Here is a 17813-nt window from a genome sequence, read left to right as displayed (position 1 = left end):
TTTGAAATAAAAATTAACACTAATCCGATTTGATATTTGACCATTCATTTCTGCAAAACGTGCAGTATTCTATTAATGGAATTGTTGTAGCTAGGTTGCTTGCTAGCTAGCATATTTCATCCCCAAACACCATGCTAGATCTTCGTTTTTGAAAATGATCTACTAGGAACATAATATAACAAAACTCTTTGGGCACTTTAGTACTTACCCAGTTCACATCCATCACCGAAGCCACCCGCCGTGGTGCTGTAAGACTGATGGTGTCAGTGGACTTGGAGTCTACTGTAGGCAAAGAACCGGTTTTAGCCTCAACTACATGACAAAAACACTCTTGCACTGTTGGTAACCATCGTAATAATTTGGGACAAAGCGCCAGGGGTACCCTTGGCGCAGTCTGTCCGAAGCGGTAAGTCTTTCTTCCCATCTTGACCAAACATGCATGCTGGTTAACAGTGCACTGCCTCAACCACCAGGCCGTTCCTCTCTTGACATCAAAGCCGCAATGTATTGTTTGTATAGGAGTTTTTTGAGAAACATAATTCAAATTGCAAAAATAGAACTGTATAATAAAAAATGTACTATAGCATAAAGACCGTTTCGATTGAATATCATCAATCTACGTTTTTAGGTTTGTGGTAATATATCGTGCAACCTGGCATTTAATTCGGAGCAGATATTTCAGAGCGTTTTGGGAAAATGTGTTCCCAATAAAAAACAGAGGGAGATTTTACCGTAATTCTGTTACCAAACTTTGCGTCTGCACGTATGTGGTTTTGTGAAATGGTCTGTGTCAATGGTTCAAAGTAGTCCTTGTACAGAGAGATGATTAGTTTGTTAAATGTTGAAATCAGTGGTTTTTGTTTGGCCAAAATGTTTAAGTGAACAAATAAATTAGTAATATAGGGTGTGCAACCATTCGGAATACACTGCACTAATCCTCAGGGCTAATCTACTATAGTGTTCCTTAGTAAGGAAGGAGGTCAGTGAATGACCAGACCACAGGGCAGGCAGCCAGCTGTGGGAGGAAACACTGCCAGGTCCAAGCTGCAGTAGAGGCCATGAGCACTCTCCAGAGACACGGAGGCACTTCTCCAAGTATGAAATGATGGGCCAGATTTAACAGCGGTTGCTCCACTGTCCAATTTTATTTTCTGTTTTCAGGAAAGAAAACAATGAAACAGTTTTATCAAGAAAGTCTCAAGGAAACCACACCGGCCACGCTGAATGGGCGAGCCTTGCAAAATAAGTGTACACATACATGTTATTCACTTACACTGCTCGCACAACTGCATTATCCAGCACTAAAATATAACTTCTATTTGAGACGCTCCACAAGTCCCCTCAATATTGGATAACAGGAAGACACAAACCCGTGTGGATGCTGGAAAAATAAACAAAGGAGAGATGTATTAAAGATGTTTCTAAAAAACTGGCTAGGTTTTCATTTTTATCTGTGGATTAATCGTCAGAGTAGACAAACGCACGATTTTGTATGACTCCCGGTTCAAAATTCTACAAAGAACCAGCTAAAAAGAGGACCATGTGCATGTCAGCTAAAATAACAACCCGATGCTCATCTCCCAGGACAAACTAGCTAGCAACCGCTACCTAGCTAAATGTCCACGAGTCTGTGTGTTTCCACCTGCCCTCAAATTAATATCACTGATTCACAGTTGATTTTGGTATTTAAACCTTAGTGTCATTATCACGTCTAGTGGGTATAGACAAAAATCAACATGTGCATGATGGCGGAGGCCCCGCTCGTGGCTGGTGTAGTCAGCATGTAATGTTAAGGTGCTCATAGTGTGCACTTCCACCATGGTAAAACACATCACCCTGAGCTATGTTTGCATAACACAACTGCCTAGGAAATAGCTACATACCTGCCTTGACCTACAGTAAGAGAAGGCCTGTTTTTTCTTTATGCTTATCGGTTGTAAGGCTTTTGAGGGTTAGCTGTGATTGGTGAACTGAATGGAATGCGTGTAGCTTGGCATGGACTAGGCGTCAGCCCAGGCGACAGCACAGGGACATACATGCCTCTGGATTGCAAAAAAAGCTACGGTGTGGTTACTAAATGAACACCCTGCAACCTCTGATTCCAGCCCTCTTCTTTTGGTAGAGCACATAATGACCAGATGAAGTCAAATCCACATGGTCTCAGGGCAATTTGTATTTTTCTGTATGTAATTCGGACACTCCATTTATTATGATATGTTAGGTTAGGTTACATTATGAATAGCGGTCTTACAATAACATACATCTTGGATGAGACCAGGTTGCTTGATTACGTTGGTGGTTAGGTGAACTAATGACAAAGGTTAGGATAATTTACATAGCAGGTTAGGTGAATTGGGTTAAGTTTAGAATAAGGGTTAGGGGAAGGGTTAGCTACATACATTTGACATTTACATTTTATTACTTAACAGACGCTCTTACCCAGAGCGACTTACAGTTTGTGAGTTAATCTTAAGATAGCTAGGTGGGACAACCATATATCACGGCATAGACGGGGGTGGGGGGGTCAAGTGCAAGTGCTGGTTCAGTGTTTTATTTGTATTTTAGAGTGGGGGGGGGGGGGGGTCAAGGTGAGGAGGATTATTATTTAAGATACTGTTTGAAGAGATAAGGTTTCAGATGTATTTGGAAGATGGGCAGAGACTCAGATGTTCTGTAAGCACAATGGTCTTGTAGAGGATGCAAGTTTCGACTGGAAGCCAGTGGAGTGTTGCGGAGGTGCTTGATGACATGAGAGAACTTGGGAAGGTTGAAAACCAGGCAAGCTGCAGAATTCTGGATAAGTGGCAGTGTAAAATGCTACAGTTGTCCCCGACACGACTTTCAACATGCAACCTTTGGATTGCCAGAGAGTCGCAGAAAACGCCTACCCATCCTCCCTGTCAACCTCCCTACTTTTGTTTCTGTCTAAAGTAACTGGACCATTAGTAGGGATCATACTTCTTGGCGGTGCTCAGAAATGCGTAAAATATGTTCTGTATGGCTCTGAGGCCAGGCTGATCAAATGGGCACAACCAACTTGAACTAGCAGTTGAATGTGTTTTAGTATAACATGATTCATATCTAAGGAAATTAATTTCCATGTGTCCTATCTGTGCTTAGAGTTGAAAAAAGTTGTAAACTAGCAGTGTTATTAAGTCACATTGAAGTTATAATTTATTTATTTTTTAACTATAATTTCCGTAAAGCTATGAAGGAACCAGTTAAATGTTGTCAGAACCTCCCTGCAACCTAAAAAATAAACGTACCCTGGCAACCAACTCGTTAATTGAAAAAGTATTCTGATCTTTCCAATAAATGGGCAAAAAGATCAGAATACTTTTTCAATTAAGGAGTTGGTTGCCAGGGTACGTTTATTTTTTATCTGATTAGATCTGATTAGTCAAAAGACCAATAGTTGGGCAGAAGACCAGAATTGGACTGTCTGTGTAAAGGCAGGCAATGTCATATAGAGAAATTCACAAGACATAGCTGTTGAAAAAAAATTGTATTCCAGCTGAGTAGTCAAACCAAACCTAATGCTTTTTCAATGGAGGTGTTGGTCGCCCCAAGGCACTACAAGGAACAAGTATTTGCATGTTCAGTGCCATTATTTCGGCACATTATCTTTTGTGAAATGCCTATCTCCTCATGCTGTCTAAAGCCACATATTCATTCCCCAGCTAGCACATTTGGTTCCTTGGAAATTATGGGAACGTATGTTTTTGGTTTGACATTGGTTGTTGGAATGAAGCCATACGTTTTGTGACCGTTAAAATGTAACGTTTTTTAAAATGTTCTGAGAACAGAAAATAAAATTACACCTGTTCTGGGAATGTTTATTTTTAGGTTGCCGGGAGGTTTTATTAACGCTCCCTGCAAATTATAGGTCATTTGGAGGTTTTTGAATAACTTCCTTAATACTTTAACTGAATCTTTCAATGAGACTTAATTACACTGCTAGATTATTTTGGGAAACTTTTTTGAACTCTAAGCACAGATTGTACACGTGGAAATTAATTTCCTTAGATATGAATCATGCAAAAACATATTTTTTTTTATTGTGGCACAGCATCAGTGAGATTCAAACATATGATCTTGTGTTCTCTATCCATGGAATTATTCTACTGCTCCACCAGGATGGAGCTACAGATGTCAGATCTTAATTTGAACACTCTTTTGTCACAGAAAAATATCCTGCACATCAGGAAATTCAAATGAGCCTTTTGATTTAGATATGTTCATTGAAAAGTTATCTTTTTCTCCATGCAGGGGCAGTCGAGTCATTCAGACCAGTGCCAACTATCAAAATCATCCTCGCTTTCTCACGGTTGTCACTAGTTACCACAGTCACAAAGTCAAAATTGGCTGTTGTAAAATGTAATGAAAACAAAAATGTGCTTAATTTAGGGTTAGGCATAAGGTTAGCAGTGTGGTTAAGGTTAGGGTTAGCCTATGACTTTAAACCTAAATATAAATTAATGATCTGATGGTGGCACTGCAAGGGCAAACTTGCAATGTATTCAAGGTTAAAAGTCCTCTGAATTTTTGAATTTTCACCTCAAAATCACCAACCTGAATCTCAACATATAGTTTTATTTTCAATTTATTTTCTTTGTTTTTGGTTTCAATGGTGGAATCAGTTCACATAGCATCTGTTGTTGTTTTCTAGGTCTGTGTTTATTCACGTTCTGAGAATGGAATATATATGCTTTTTAATGACATTCTTAGAACATTCTCTGAATGTTAAAGTTTTCTTGTGGTTTTAATGTAAGGTTTTCTTCATGTTCTGAGAACGTAATTAAGTTCTTATTGACGCTCGTGGGAATTGGCGAATATGGAAAGCGTATGCATAACCATGGTAGAAATTACACAGAACAAAAATGTTATCTCAACATGTAAAGTGTTGGTCCCATGTGTCATGAGGTGAAACCCCCCCCCCCCAGAAATGTTCCATATGGACAAAAAGTTTGTTTCTCTCAAATGTTTTGCATACATTTGTTTATATCCCTGTTAGTGAACATTTCTTCTTTGCCAATATAATCCATCCACCTGACAGGTGTGGCATATCAAGAAGCTGATTCAACAACATGATCATTACACAGGTGCACCTTATACTGGGAAAAGAAAATGCCACTTTAAAATATGCAGTTTTGTAACACAACACAATGACACAGATGTCTCCAGTTTTAAGGGAGCGTGCAATTGGCACGCTGACTGCAGGAATGTCCACCAGAGCTGTTGCCAGATAATTTAATGTTAATATCTCTACCATAAGCTGCCTCCAATGTCGTTTTAGAGAATGACCGGCCTCACAACTGCAGACCACGTGAAACTTCGCCAGGCCAGAACCTCCACATCCTGCTTCTTCACCTGTGGGATCATCTGGGGGGGGGGGGTTGTTGTTCCCTGAGAGTCTTCAACTATAAGGTGCTTTTTTGAGCTCCCCTAGTTGTGCTATTGCGGAACTAGAGAAAGCACACTTGGAGTTGTTTTAAGGCTTTTACACAATACACAAAGGGCTACTGTGGACATTTACATTTTTTGGAACATTACCATAATATTGGCAAGAACGGACATGAAAGAGAACCATACATTCCCTGAACGTTCTGAGAATATCGCTTGAGAACTTTCCCAAAATGGAGTAAAAATTACATTCAACAGAACCACATGTGAACTTGTGTGGAATGTTCTGTGGAAGTACTAAAATTCCCACAGAAGAACGTTGTTTCTTAACGTTCTAGGAACATTTTTAGAACATGACTTGAAATAGAACTGTGCGGAAACCTGGAAGTACTGAAATTCCCACAGAATAAAGTTTCTTAAAGTTCTCAGAACTATCACGGCTAAGGAAAAGACCCAGATGCAAACAGTTCAAATAAAGGACATTTATTATATAAACAGGGGGCAGGCAAAGGACAGGTCAAGGGCAGGCAGGGGTCGGTAGTCCAGGTCAGAGTCCGAAAGGTACAGAGCGGCAGGCAGACTCAGCGTCGGGTGCAGGCAGAGGTCAGTAATCCAGGGCAGTGGCAAAAGGTACAGAACGACAGACAGGCTCAGGGCAGTCAGAATGATCAAAAACCCAGGAAAACTAGAAAATGGGCTCAAGGAAACAGGAGTAAGAAAAGCACGCTGGTAGGATTGACTCAAGAAGAATTGGCAACAGACAAACAGAGAACACAGGTATAAATGCACAGGGGATAATGGAGAAGATGGGCGACACCTGGAGAGGGGTGGAGACAAGCACAAAGACAGGTGAAACCGATCATGGTGTGACAGACAACATTCCCAATGTCAAACTAGTTGGAGAACGTTCCTAGAACATTACCAAAATTAAATGTTTGAACTTTTAGGAAACGTTCTGTTAAAGTCAGGACAATAGGAAATACCAAAAGTTTTTTTGTCAAGCAACCATCCTGCACCATTCCCAGAAAGTTGTGGGAAGGTTGTATGTAAAGTAACCATAGGACAACCACACTCTCACCAAGCTCTAAGAAACATATAGTTCTCATAACTTCATGTGCTAGCTGGGTATGGTGAGCTGGAAAGAAAAGTTGTGTGTTTAATCATCGTCCACACCATCCCTCCCCAGTCCCCACCTCCCCCGCCCCATGTGTCCCAGTAAGGAGTGAAAGGCCACAGACACACTTTATTACAGCAGTCAAGCAGCCAGCCAGGCAAGAGGCAGCTTACCCCTGGCCGCCCGTCCCTCTTGGCCTGCACTCCAAAGCCCAGCAGAAGCAGGAAGCAGAGCTAAAACAGTTCCACATGGCTACTGTATTACAGCTTCCCTGGCTCTGGCACCTCACACTAACACACACACTTCCTCTCAGATACTCAAAGGGGAGGAGGAGGATTAGGGGGAAGAGGAAGAGGAGGAGGAAATGGTGAGGCTTAGAGAAGGCAGGCTGGGTCAGTTGGCAGAACTTACGATGAGCAATTTAGGACTCCCAGTCTGTCCTAATGAGTTTAGGACTTTCTGAGTTGATCTCTTTGTTTGTTTGTTCTCAATATCCATGTTTGTTTCCTGAAATTCTCTTAAAATACATTGAAGGCACTTTGAATGAGGAACATTGCTATTATTTCTTCCTTTCATGTTCTGTGTTGTTGAATGTTAGTAGAGTAATAGATGCCTTGACAGCTTGTGGATGGTAGTTTAAGGATTACAGGTAGTATCATGCATTGATCCCTATGCAGATCACTTCTGAGCCAGGGTGAATGTTTGGATGGGCCTCTCTTGATTCCTTACCAGCTGATCTGCAACCCTCCATCTAGTTTTTTCTTTTGGGACTGAAATAATAACTGATTGAGGGAAACATCTAGAGGAAACCGCCTCCAATCCATAACCCAGATTAATATGGAGTGCTGGAGGTAAAAAAAAAAAACAAGCATGTATTAGTCTATAAAGTGTTTATTTTGGTATCTATAGAAATAGATACAACACAGAGAAACAGTCAAAACACCAGCATTCATCTGGGCTTCGTAACTGACCATATAACCATGACCGACTGAGTCACTGCATGCTTTCTCAATGAGTCCACTGAGCTGTGAGAGCCCTGGCTTGCTTCCACTCTCTTTGGCTCAGTGTTGCAGAGCTCTTGGTATAACTGAATCACTCCCATGATCTAACCATTGTGGCGTTTCCCAAACTCGGTCCTGGGGACTCCAAGAAGTGGGGTTAGTTGACTAGTTCATTTTTTTAAATCGGCTGTGTGATGCAAGGGCAAAAACCTATGTGCGCCTCTTTGGGATCCCCAGGACCAAGTTTGGGAAATGCTGATCTAACCACTAATCAGAGAGAACACAGTCAGAGCCAAATATACATGGAGAGTTTGGCTCAGAGAAATGAATAAAGATAAAGGTATCTATGGTTTGTCCATTGTGATTCCAATCAAAAAGTGTTATGGTGCCAGATGACATCAAACAAGTCTGTGAGAGCCATGTTCGTGCCTCAAAAAGCTCTCACAGACTCACGTCAGAATTAGACAATCATCCATGTTTCACAAATGTAAAAATTCAAAGGGTCAAATTTCAAAGTTAAGTTTAGGCATTAACTCCGAAATCTTTTATTTATATCCCCAATTGGTAGTTACAGTCTTGTCTCATTGTGCAACTCCCGTACGGACTCGGGAGAGGTGAAGGTCGAGAGCCGTGCGTCCTCTGAAAAACACAACCCAACTGCACTGCTTCTTAACACAATGCCCACTTAACCCAGAAGCACCAATGTGTCAGAGGAAACACTGTACACCTGGCAACCGTGTACTGCGCCCGGCCAACCACAGGAGTCACGATGGGACAAGGACATCCCTGCCGGCCAAACCCTCCCCTAACCCAGACGACACTGGGCCAATTGTGCGCTGCCCCATGGGTCTCCCGGTCACGGCCAGCTGCGACAGAGCCTGCACTCGAACCCAGAATCTCTAGTGACACAGCACTTAGACCATTGCGCCACTCGGGAGGCCTAACTCTGAAATCTTAAGGTTAGGCATTAACTCTGAATGGTTAAGGTAAGGGTTAAGGTCTAGAATAGGCTTAAAACAAACATGCAACCTTTAGCACCAGAGACAGATGCTTACTCCCATCCGCCATCCCATCTGCTGGTATGCCAGCAGCATACCACCCTGCATACCACTGCTGGCTTGCTTCTGAAGCTAAGCAGGATTGGTCCTGGTCAGTCCCTGGATGGGAGACCAGATGCTGCTGGAAGTGGTGTTGGAGGGCCAGTAGGAGGCACTCTTTCCTCTGGTCTAACAAATATCCCAATTCCCCAGGGCAGTGATTGGGGACACTGCCCTATGTAGGGTGCTGTCTTTTGGATGGGACGTTAAACCGGAGTCCTGACTCTCTGAGGTCATTAAAGATCCCATGGCACTTATAGTAAGAGTAGGGGTGTTAACCCTGCTGTCCTGGCTAAATTCCCAATCTGGCCCTCAAACCACCTAATAATCCCCAGTTTACAATTGGCTCTTTCATCCTGTAACTATTCTCCAGGTCGTTGCTGTAAATGAAAACGTGTTTTAAAAAAAAATATATATATATATTTTTTAAATCCCTGTCCACAACACCCTAGCTAAACGGAAACCTATTTGAAGGCAACAGCGCTTGCCCCTAGTGGCCGGTTTCCACGTCATCTCCCGACGTCCTCGGACATGGATGGACGTCTAATACTGACTTGTATCACAGGTGACCAGGCTGCATCCTCTCTGGTTAACTTTGACCAATAGCAGTTCACAGAATTGGCAACTAAACTGGACACCTGAACCGCTAGAATCAGAAATACACTTGAAGCAATCATTGTGAATGGGTGATAGGATTCTCTGACCATGGTTCACCTGTGATACCTGTGATTGTGTTTGTTGTGTCCCTGACTGGGGGATCCGCCATAAGCACAGAGCCAGGTGCTCTGACATAGTGGTTGCTGAGGGACTATTGCCTAAAGTATTTTGCACTCGCTGAACCCTCAGCGCACAGGAACTAGAAAACTCAAACCTTGCCTCCTGAGACATAAACTTGGCTGGAGAGAGTAGCAGATTTTCTAGATAGAGACGTGCAGTAGACTGCAGGATGCGTAAGAGCAGAACAGCACAGCACTTGGATGAGTGGACTTGAGTGGATGGCAACGCTAGCCCTCCAGTGGATGCCCCCCCCCCACTCTCTCGCTCACTCTTTTTATTTTTTGCATGTTGAATTGGAGATGCAGAGAAGGGCACACCCATGTTCAGTTTGGGCTTGTTAGTACATACATTAGACACACACACACTTTGCACTCTGCATGAGGGAATGTGCCCCAGGGCAGTGGTGGATGCCTCCCTCAAGTGAATAACTCTGCCCTGACCTTAGCTGTAGGTGTTTAATGAGGGGCCGTGAAGAATACAGATAAAGATACAGAACTGCAGCACTAGCTTCTTTACTGACTTTCATGGCTCAGAGATTATATATCAGAGTTGTAGGAATGTTGTACCTCACATTTTCCTTTTTAGTCATAGCAAGTTACAATGTGTTGGATCGGTACTCTGTCTCTACACACACACACACATCAAATCAAATGTTATTGGTCACATACACGTGTTTAGCAGATATTATTGCGGGTGTAGCGAAATGCTTGTGTTTCTAGCTCCGACAGTGCAGTAATATCTAACAAGTAACATCTAACAATTTCACAACATATACCCAATACACACAAATGGTGAAGGAATGTAATTAAGAACATATAAATATACGGACAAAAAATGACAGAGCGGCATAGACTAAGATACAGTAGATAGTATAGAATACAGTATATACATATGAGATGGGTAATGCAAAATATGTAGAGGCGAAAGAAACGCACACCTATTTAGGCGAGGTGCTGGCTAGCGGAATTTGTTGTATGCTATTTTAATACATGAGAATTAACCAATGATATCAGGCCACACCCGACAATGATCACAGACACCTGTGTGTGTCTTTTGACACTATGTACAGTGGGACAAAAAAGTATTTAGTCAGCCACCAATTGTGCAAGTTCTCCCACTTAAAAAGATGAGAGAGGCCTGTAATTTTCATCATAGGTACACTTCAACTATGACAGACAAAATGAGAAGAAAAAAAATCCAGAAAATCACATTGTAGGATTTTTTATGAATTTATTGGCAAATTATGGTGGAAAATGAGTATTTGCTCAATAACAAAAGTTTATCTCAATACTTTGTTATATACCCTTTGTTGGCAATGACAGAGGTCAAACGTTTTCTGTAAGTCTTCACAAGGTTTTCACACACTGTTGCTGGTATTTTGGCCCATTCCTCCATGCAGAACTCCTCTAGAGCAGTGATGTTTTGGGGCTGTTGCTGGGCAACACAGACTTTCAACTCCCTCCAAAGATTTTCTATGGGGTTGAGATCTGGAGACTGGCTAGGCCACTCCAGGACCTTGAAATGCTTCTTACGAAGCCACTCCTTCGTTGCCCGGGCGGTGTGTTTGGGATCATTGTCATGCTGAAAGACCCAGCCACGTTTCATCTTCAATGCCCTTGCTGATGGAAGGAGGTTTTCACTCAAAATCTCACGATACATGGCCCCATTCATTCTTTCCTTTAGTCGTCCTGGTCCCTTTGCAGAAAAGCAGCCCCAAAGCATGATGTTTCCACCCCCATGCTTCACAGTAGGTATGGTGTTCTTTGGATGCAACTCAGCATTCTTTGTCCTCCAAACACGACGAGTTGAGTTTTTACCAAAAAGTTATATTTTGGTTTCATCTGACCATATGACATTCTCCCAATCTTCTTCTGGATCATCCAAATGCTCTCTAGCAAACTTCAGACGGGCCTGGACATGTACTGGCTTAAGCAGGGGGACACGTCTGGCACTGCAGGATTTGAGTCCCTGGCAGCGTAGTGTGTTACTGATGGTAGGCTTTGTTACTTTGGTCCCAGCTCTCTGCAGGTCATTCACTAGGTCCCCCCGTGTGGTTCTGGGATTTTTGCTCACCGTTCTTATGATCATTTTGACCCCACGGGGTGAGATCTTGCGTGGAGCCCCAGATCAAGGGAGATTATCAGTGGTCTTGTATGTCTTCCATTTCCTAATAATTGCTCCCACAGTTGATTTCTTCAAACCAAGCTGCTTACCTATTGCAGATTCAGTCTTCACAGCCTGGTGCAGGTCTACAATTTTGTTTCTGGTGTCCTTTGACAGCTCTTTGGACTTGGCCATAGTGGAGTTTGGAGTGTGACTGTTTGAGGTTGTGGACAGGTGTCTTTTATACTGATCACAAGTTAAAACAGGTGCCATTAATACAGGTAACGAGTAAAGGGCAGAGGAGCCTCTTAAAGAAGAAGTTACAGGTCTGTGAGAGCAAGAAATCTTGCTTGTTTGTAGGTGACCAAATACTTATTTTCCACCATAATTTGCCAATAAATTGATGAAAAATCCTACATGTGATTTTCTTGATTTTTTTTCTTCTCATTTTGTCTGTCATAGTTGAAGTGTACCTATGATGAAAATTACAGGCCTCTCTCATCTTTTTAAGTGGGAGAACTTGCACAATTGGTGGCTGACTAAATACTTTTTTGCCCCACTGTAAATCAGTCATCCTCTAGTGTTTGTCATACCCTGATGAAGACAGCTTATCTGTCAAAACGTTGAACATAAATATTTTTGCATCTGAGCTCCTAAAGTGTGCGGCTCTCCTTTATTTACATTTTTAAATGCAAAATATGTAAACATTATTAAAGTGGCTAGTGTTCCATTTATTATAGTGGCCAGTGATTTCAAGATTATGTATATAAGGCAGCAACCTCTAAGGGGATAGTGAGGGCTATTTAACAGGCTGATGGCCTTGAGATAGAAGCTATTTTTCAGTCTCTCGGTCCCAGCTTTGATGCACTGTACTGACCTTGCCTTCTGGATGATAGCAGGTTGAATAGGCAGTGGCTTTGGTAGTTGTTGTCCTTGATGAACTTTTTGGCCTTCCTGTGACATCGGGTGCTGTAGGTGTCCTGGAGGACAGGTAATTTGCCCACGGTGATGCTTTGGGCAGACCGCACCACCCTCTGGAGAGTCCTGCAGTTGTGGGCAGTGCAGTTGCCGTTCCAGACGGTGATACAACCTGACAGGACGTTCTCAGTTGTGCATCTGTAAAAGTTTGTGAGGGTTTTAGGTGCCAAGACAAATTTCTTCAGCCTCCTGATGTTGAAAAGGCGCTGATGCGCCTTCTTCACCACACTGTCTATGTGGGTGGACCATTTCAGTATGTCCGTGATGTGTACGCCGAGGAACTTGAAGCTTTCCACCTTCTCCACTGCGTTCCCATCGATGTAGATAGGAGTGTGCTCCCTTTGCTGTTTCCTGAAGTCTACGATCAGTTCCTTTGTTTTGTTGACGTTGAGTGAGAGGTTATTTTCCTGGCAGCACACTCCCAGAGCCCTCACCTCCTCCCTATAGGTTGTCTCGTCATCATTGTTGGTAATCAAGCCTACTGTTGTGTCGTCTGCAAAATTGATGATTGAGTTGGAGGCGTGCATGGCCACGCAGTCATGGGTGAACAGGGAGTACAGGAGGGAGATGAGCACGCACTCCTGTGGGGCCCCAGTGTTGAGGATCAGCAAAGTGTAGGTGTTGTTTCCCTCCTTCACCACCTGGGGGCGGACCGTCAGGAAGTCCAGGACCCAGTTGCACAGGGCGGGGTTCAGACCCAGGGCCTTGAGCTTAACGATGAGCTTGGAGGGTACTATGGTGTTGATTGCTGAGCTATAGTCAATGAACAGCATTCTTACAAAGGTATTCCTCTTGCCCAGATGGTATGGGGTAATGTGCGATTTCATCTTCTGTGGATATATTGGGACGGTATGCAAATTGAAGTGGATCTAGGGTGACAGGTAAGGAAGTAGAGGTGATACAATCCTTGACTTGTCTCTCAAAGCACTTCATGATGACAGAAGTGAGTGCTACGGGTCGATAGTCATTTAGTACAGTTTCCTTTGCCTTCTTGGCTACAGGAACAATGGTGACCATCTTGAAGCATTTGGGGACAGCAGACTGGGATAGGGAGAGATTGTATATGTCCGTAAACACTCCAGCCAGCTGGTCTGCGCATGCTCTGAGTACACGGCTAGGGATACCGTCTGGGCCGGCAGCCTTGCAAGGGTTAACACGCTTAAATGTCTTACTCACGTCGGCAACAGAGAAGGAGAGCCCACAGTCCTTGGTAATGGGCTGCGTCGGTGGCACTGTGGGCGAAGAAGGTGTTTAGCTTGTCCACACACACACGCAGTGTACATATACTGTATACCGTTTGTTTGTGTTTCCCCCCCACAGAAAGGACTCTTTACCTTGCCTGAAGGACCCCACTTCATTCAACCAGTCCAGGGGTCCACTGATGGGGCTGTCGAAAGGGAGGGACCAGGGCTCCATGTGGTCTATCCCAGCGTAACCACGGCACCACACAGATACCGACGCAGCTCTGAGGCTCGGGACACACACAGCCCCTGTGGGGTCAGAGGTGAGTGGAATATATTAGAACATAACTCAATTAAATAGACTTGAACACAATGAAATATAATATAATTGAATATAGTTTGTTTTGTTAGATAGGTTTGGCTTTTGTAAATGTTTTGTACGAGCATGAGGAGTGCTCAAGGTCCTATTTTTCCTCTTGTCTAATGCAGTCGATTGTTTTACCTCATATCTCTGTGCTGCTGTCCATCCTGCAGACGCACCAGGTGATTCCCTAGTGGTGGAGAGGGAAAGAGAGGACTGGGAGAGGGAACAGCAGGAAGAAGAGAGGGAGAGAGAGGAGGAGACGGCTCAACATCGCTCCCAACGCTCCATCAGCAGAGATAGGTGCACAGCATTGTTTCTCCTACCATTGTATAGGCGGGTCGGGTGGCAGAAAAGAGTTTGGCTTCTATTGACACATGTTATGCCAGTAGGAATCAAACTAGGTGAATGGTGCATTTTTTTCCCCCTGGAATTCTTTGAAAATGAGGCATTTTTTGGAATGTGTTGTTTTTCCGACATTCTGGACTTCCTGACGGGCCGCCCCCCCCAGGTGGTAAGGGTAGGTAACAACACATCCGCCACGCTGATCCTCAACACAGGGGTCCCTCAAGGGTGCGTGGTCAGTCCCCTCCTGTACTCCCTGTTCACTCCTGACTGCATGTCCAGGCACGACTCCAACACCAACAACTTCTCATGCAACGTGATTAAGACTAAGGAGATGATTGTGGACAGGTAAAGGAGGACTGAGCACGCCTACATTCTCATCGACAGGGCTGTAGTGGAGCAGGTTGAGAGCTTCGAGTTCCTTGGTGTCCACATCACCAAAACACAAGCATGGTCCAAGCACACCGAGACAGTCGTGAAGAGGGCACAACAAAAACCTATTCTCCCTCAGGAGACTGAAAAGATTTGTCATGGGTCCTCAGACCCTTAAAAAGGTTCTACAGCTGCACCATCGAGGGCATCCTGACTGGTTGCATAACTGCCTGGTATGGCAACTGCACGGCCTCCGACCGCAAGGCACTACAGAGGGTAGTGTGTACGGCCAAGTACATCACTGGGGCTAAGCTTCCTGCCTTCCAGGACCTCTATACCAGGCTGTGTCAGAGGAAGGCCCTAAAAATTGTCAAAGACTCCAGCCACCCTAGTCATAGACTGTTCTCTCTGCTACCGCACGGCAAGCAGTACCGGAGCGCCAAGTCTAGGTCCAAGAGGCTCCTTAACAGCTTCTACCCCCAAGCCATAAGACTACTGAACATCTAATCAAATAGCTAACCAGACTATTTGCATTGCCCCCCCCCCCCCCCCACACCCTTCCTTACCTATTTTATGCTGCATCTACTCTCTGTTATTACCTATGCATAGTCACTTTAATAACTCTACCCATGTGTATACAGTGCCTTGCGAAAGTATTCGGCCCCCTTGAACTTTGCGACCTTTTGCCACATTTCAGGCTTCAAACATAAAGATATAAAACTGTATTTGTTTGTGAAGAATCAACAACAAGTGGGACACAATCATGAAGTGGAACAACATTTATTGGATATTTCAAACTTTTTTAACAAATCAAAAACTGAAAAATTGGGCGTACAAAATTATTCAGCCCCCTTAAGTTAATACTTTGTAGCGCCACCTTTTGCTGCAAGTCGCTTGGGGTATGTCTCTATCAGTTTTGCACATCGAGAGACTGACATTTTTTCCCATTCCTCCTTGCAAAACAGCTCGAGCTCAGTGAGGTTGGATGGAGAGCATTTGTGAACAGCAGTTTTCAGTTCTTTCCACAGATTCTCGATTGGATTCAAGTCTGGACTTTGAGTTGGCCATTCTAACACCTGGATATGTTTATTTTTGAACCATTCCATTGTAGATTTTGCTTTATGTTTTGGATCATTGTCTTGTTGGAAGACAAATCTCCGTTCCAGTTTCAGGTCTTTTGCAGACTCCATCAGGTTTTCTTCCAGAATGGTCCTGTATTTGGCTCCATTCATCTTCCCATCAATTTTAACCATCTTCCCTGTCCCTGCTGAAGAAAAGCAGGCCCAAACCATGATGCTGCCACCACCATGTTTGACAGTGGGGATGGTGTGTTCAGCTGTGGTGCTTTTACGCCAAACATAACGTTTTGCATTGTTGCCAAAAAGTTCAATTTTGGTTTCATCTGACCAGAGCACCTTCTTCCACATGTTTGGTGTGTCTCCCAGGTGGCTTGTGGCAAACTTTAAACAACACTTTTTATGGATATCTTTAAGAAATGGCTTTCTTCTTGCCACTCTTCCATAAAGGCCAGATTTGTGCAATATACGACTGATTGTTGAGTCTCCCACCTCAGCTGTAGATCTCTGCAGTTCATCCAGAGTGATCATGGGCCTCTTGGCTGCATCTCTGATCAGTCTTCTCCTTGTATGAGCTGAAAGTTTAGAGGGACGGCCAGGTCTTGGTAGATTTGCAGTGGTCTGATACTCCTTCCATTTCAATATTATCGCTTGCACAGTGCTCCTTGGGATGTTTAAAGCTTGGGAAATCTTTTTGTATTCAAATCCGGCTTTAAACTTCTTCACAACAGTATCTCGGACCTGCCTGGTGTGTTCCTTGTTCTTCATGATGCTCTCTGCGCTTTTAACGGACCTCTGAGACTATCACAGTGCAGGTGCATTTATACGGAGACTTGATTACACACAGGTGGATTGTATTTATCATCATTAGTCATTTAGGTCAACATTGGATCATTCAGAGATCCTCACTGAACTTCTGGAGAGAGTTTGCTGCACTGAAAGTAAAGGGGCTGAATAATTTTGCACGCCCAATTTTTCAGTTTTTGATTTGTTAAAAAAGTTTGAAATATCCAATAAATGTCGTTCCACTTCATGATTGTGTCCCACTTGTGGTTGATTCTTCACAAAAAAAATACAGTTTTATATCTTTATATTTGAAGCCTGAAATGTGGCAAAAGGTCGCAAAGTTCAAGGGGGCCGAATACTTTCGCAAGGCACTGTATATTACCTCAATTACCTCGACTAACCGGTGCTCCGCACATTGACTCTGTACCGGTACCCCTGTATATAGCCTCGCTATTGTTATTTTACTGCCACTCTTTAATTATTTGTTACTTTTCATTTATTATATTTTTAGGTATTTTTCTTAAAACTGCATTGTTGGTTAATGGCTTGTAAGTAGGTATTTTACCGTAAGGTCTACCAGTTGTTAGATTTGATTTGATAATCGTCTGTAACTGAAATCGACCTCTCTTTCTTTGTGTTTCTCTGTCCTGTTTGAAGGTGGGTAGAGACCATGGTGGTGGCAGACACTAAACTGATCGACTACCACGGCAGTGACAACGTTGAGTCTTACATCTTCACCATCATGAACATGGTGAGTAGGGAGGGTCAACCCTTTACCTGACACTCCGTCCGCACAAGACATATACACAGCAACAGTGTCATGTCATGCAGTGTGTGTGTGTGTGTGTGTCTGTCTGTGTCAGGTGGCAGGGATATTCCATGATGCCAGTATAGGAAATGCCATCCACATCACCTTGGTCCGCCTGATCCTCCTGCAGGGCGAGGAGGTAAAATCAAGACTTCACGTAGCCTATAGGAGCACCAGAAAAATGTATTAGGCCTTTTGGAATCCCATCTTTTGAGCTAGCTATCCAGACCCTTTTCTTTCTTCCAGTGCTTTCTTAAACCGTACTGGGCAAGTTACCAGGTTTTTAGCCAGCTAGGTTTGCTAGCCAGTTAGCAAATTAGAGCCCAGCATATGATGTCTGTTGACATATAATTGACATACATTTCTAGGATTTACATAATTCATATAAGAGGAGTGCACCAGGGCGGCAGG

At 43.5% G+C, this 17813-nt stretch overlaps 1 protein-coding gene across 1 annotated transcript in view; it reads left to right on the top strand.

Moving 5' to 3' along the window:
• LOC110525932 (A disintegrin and metalloproteinase with thrombospondin motifs 12) overlaps positions 1 to 17813 on the top strand; it is a 51692-nt gene that overhangs the window by 15615 nt on the left and 18264 nt on the right. The window contains exons 3-6 of the mRNA XM_021606454.2: positions 13794 to 13977; positions 14189 to 14318; positions 17252 to 17345; positions 17458 to 17541. Coding sequence (XP_021462129.1) covers positions 13794 to 13977; positions 14189 to 14318; positions 17252 to 17345; positions 17458 to 17541 — 492 coding nt within the window. The remainder of the gene's footprint in view (positions 1 to 13793; positions 13978 to 14188; positions 14319 to 17251; positions 17346 to 17457; positions 17542 to 17813) is intronic.

Source organism: Oncorhynchus mykiss, chromosome 6, assembly GCF_013265735.2.
Source record: "Oncorhynchus mykiss isolate Arlee chromosome 6, USDA_OmykA_1.1, whole genome shotgun sequence".
Lineage (NCBI taxonomy): Eukaryota > Metazoa > Chordata > Actinopteri > Salmoniformes > Salmonidae > Oncorhynchus > Oncorhynchus mykiss.
The sequence above is the reverse complement of the archived record's forward strand: the minus strand, read 5'-3'. Positions and strand labels throughout refer to the sequence as shown.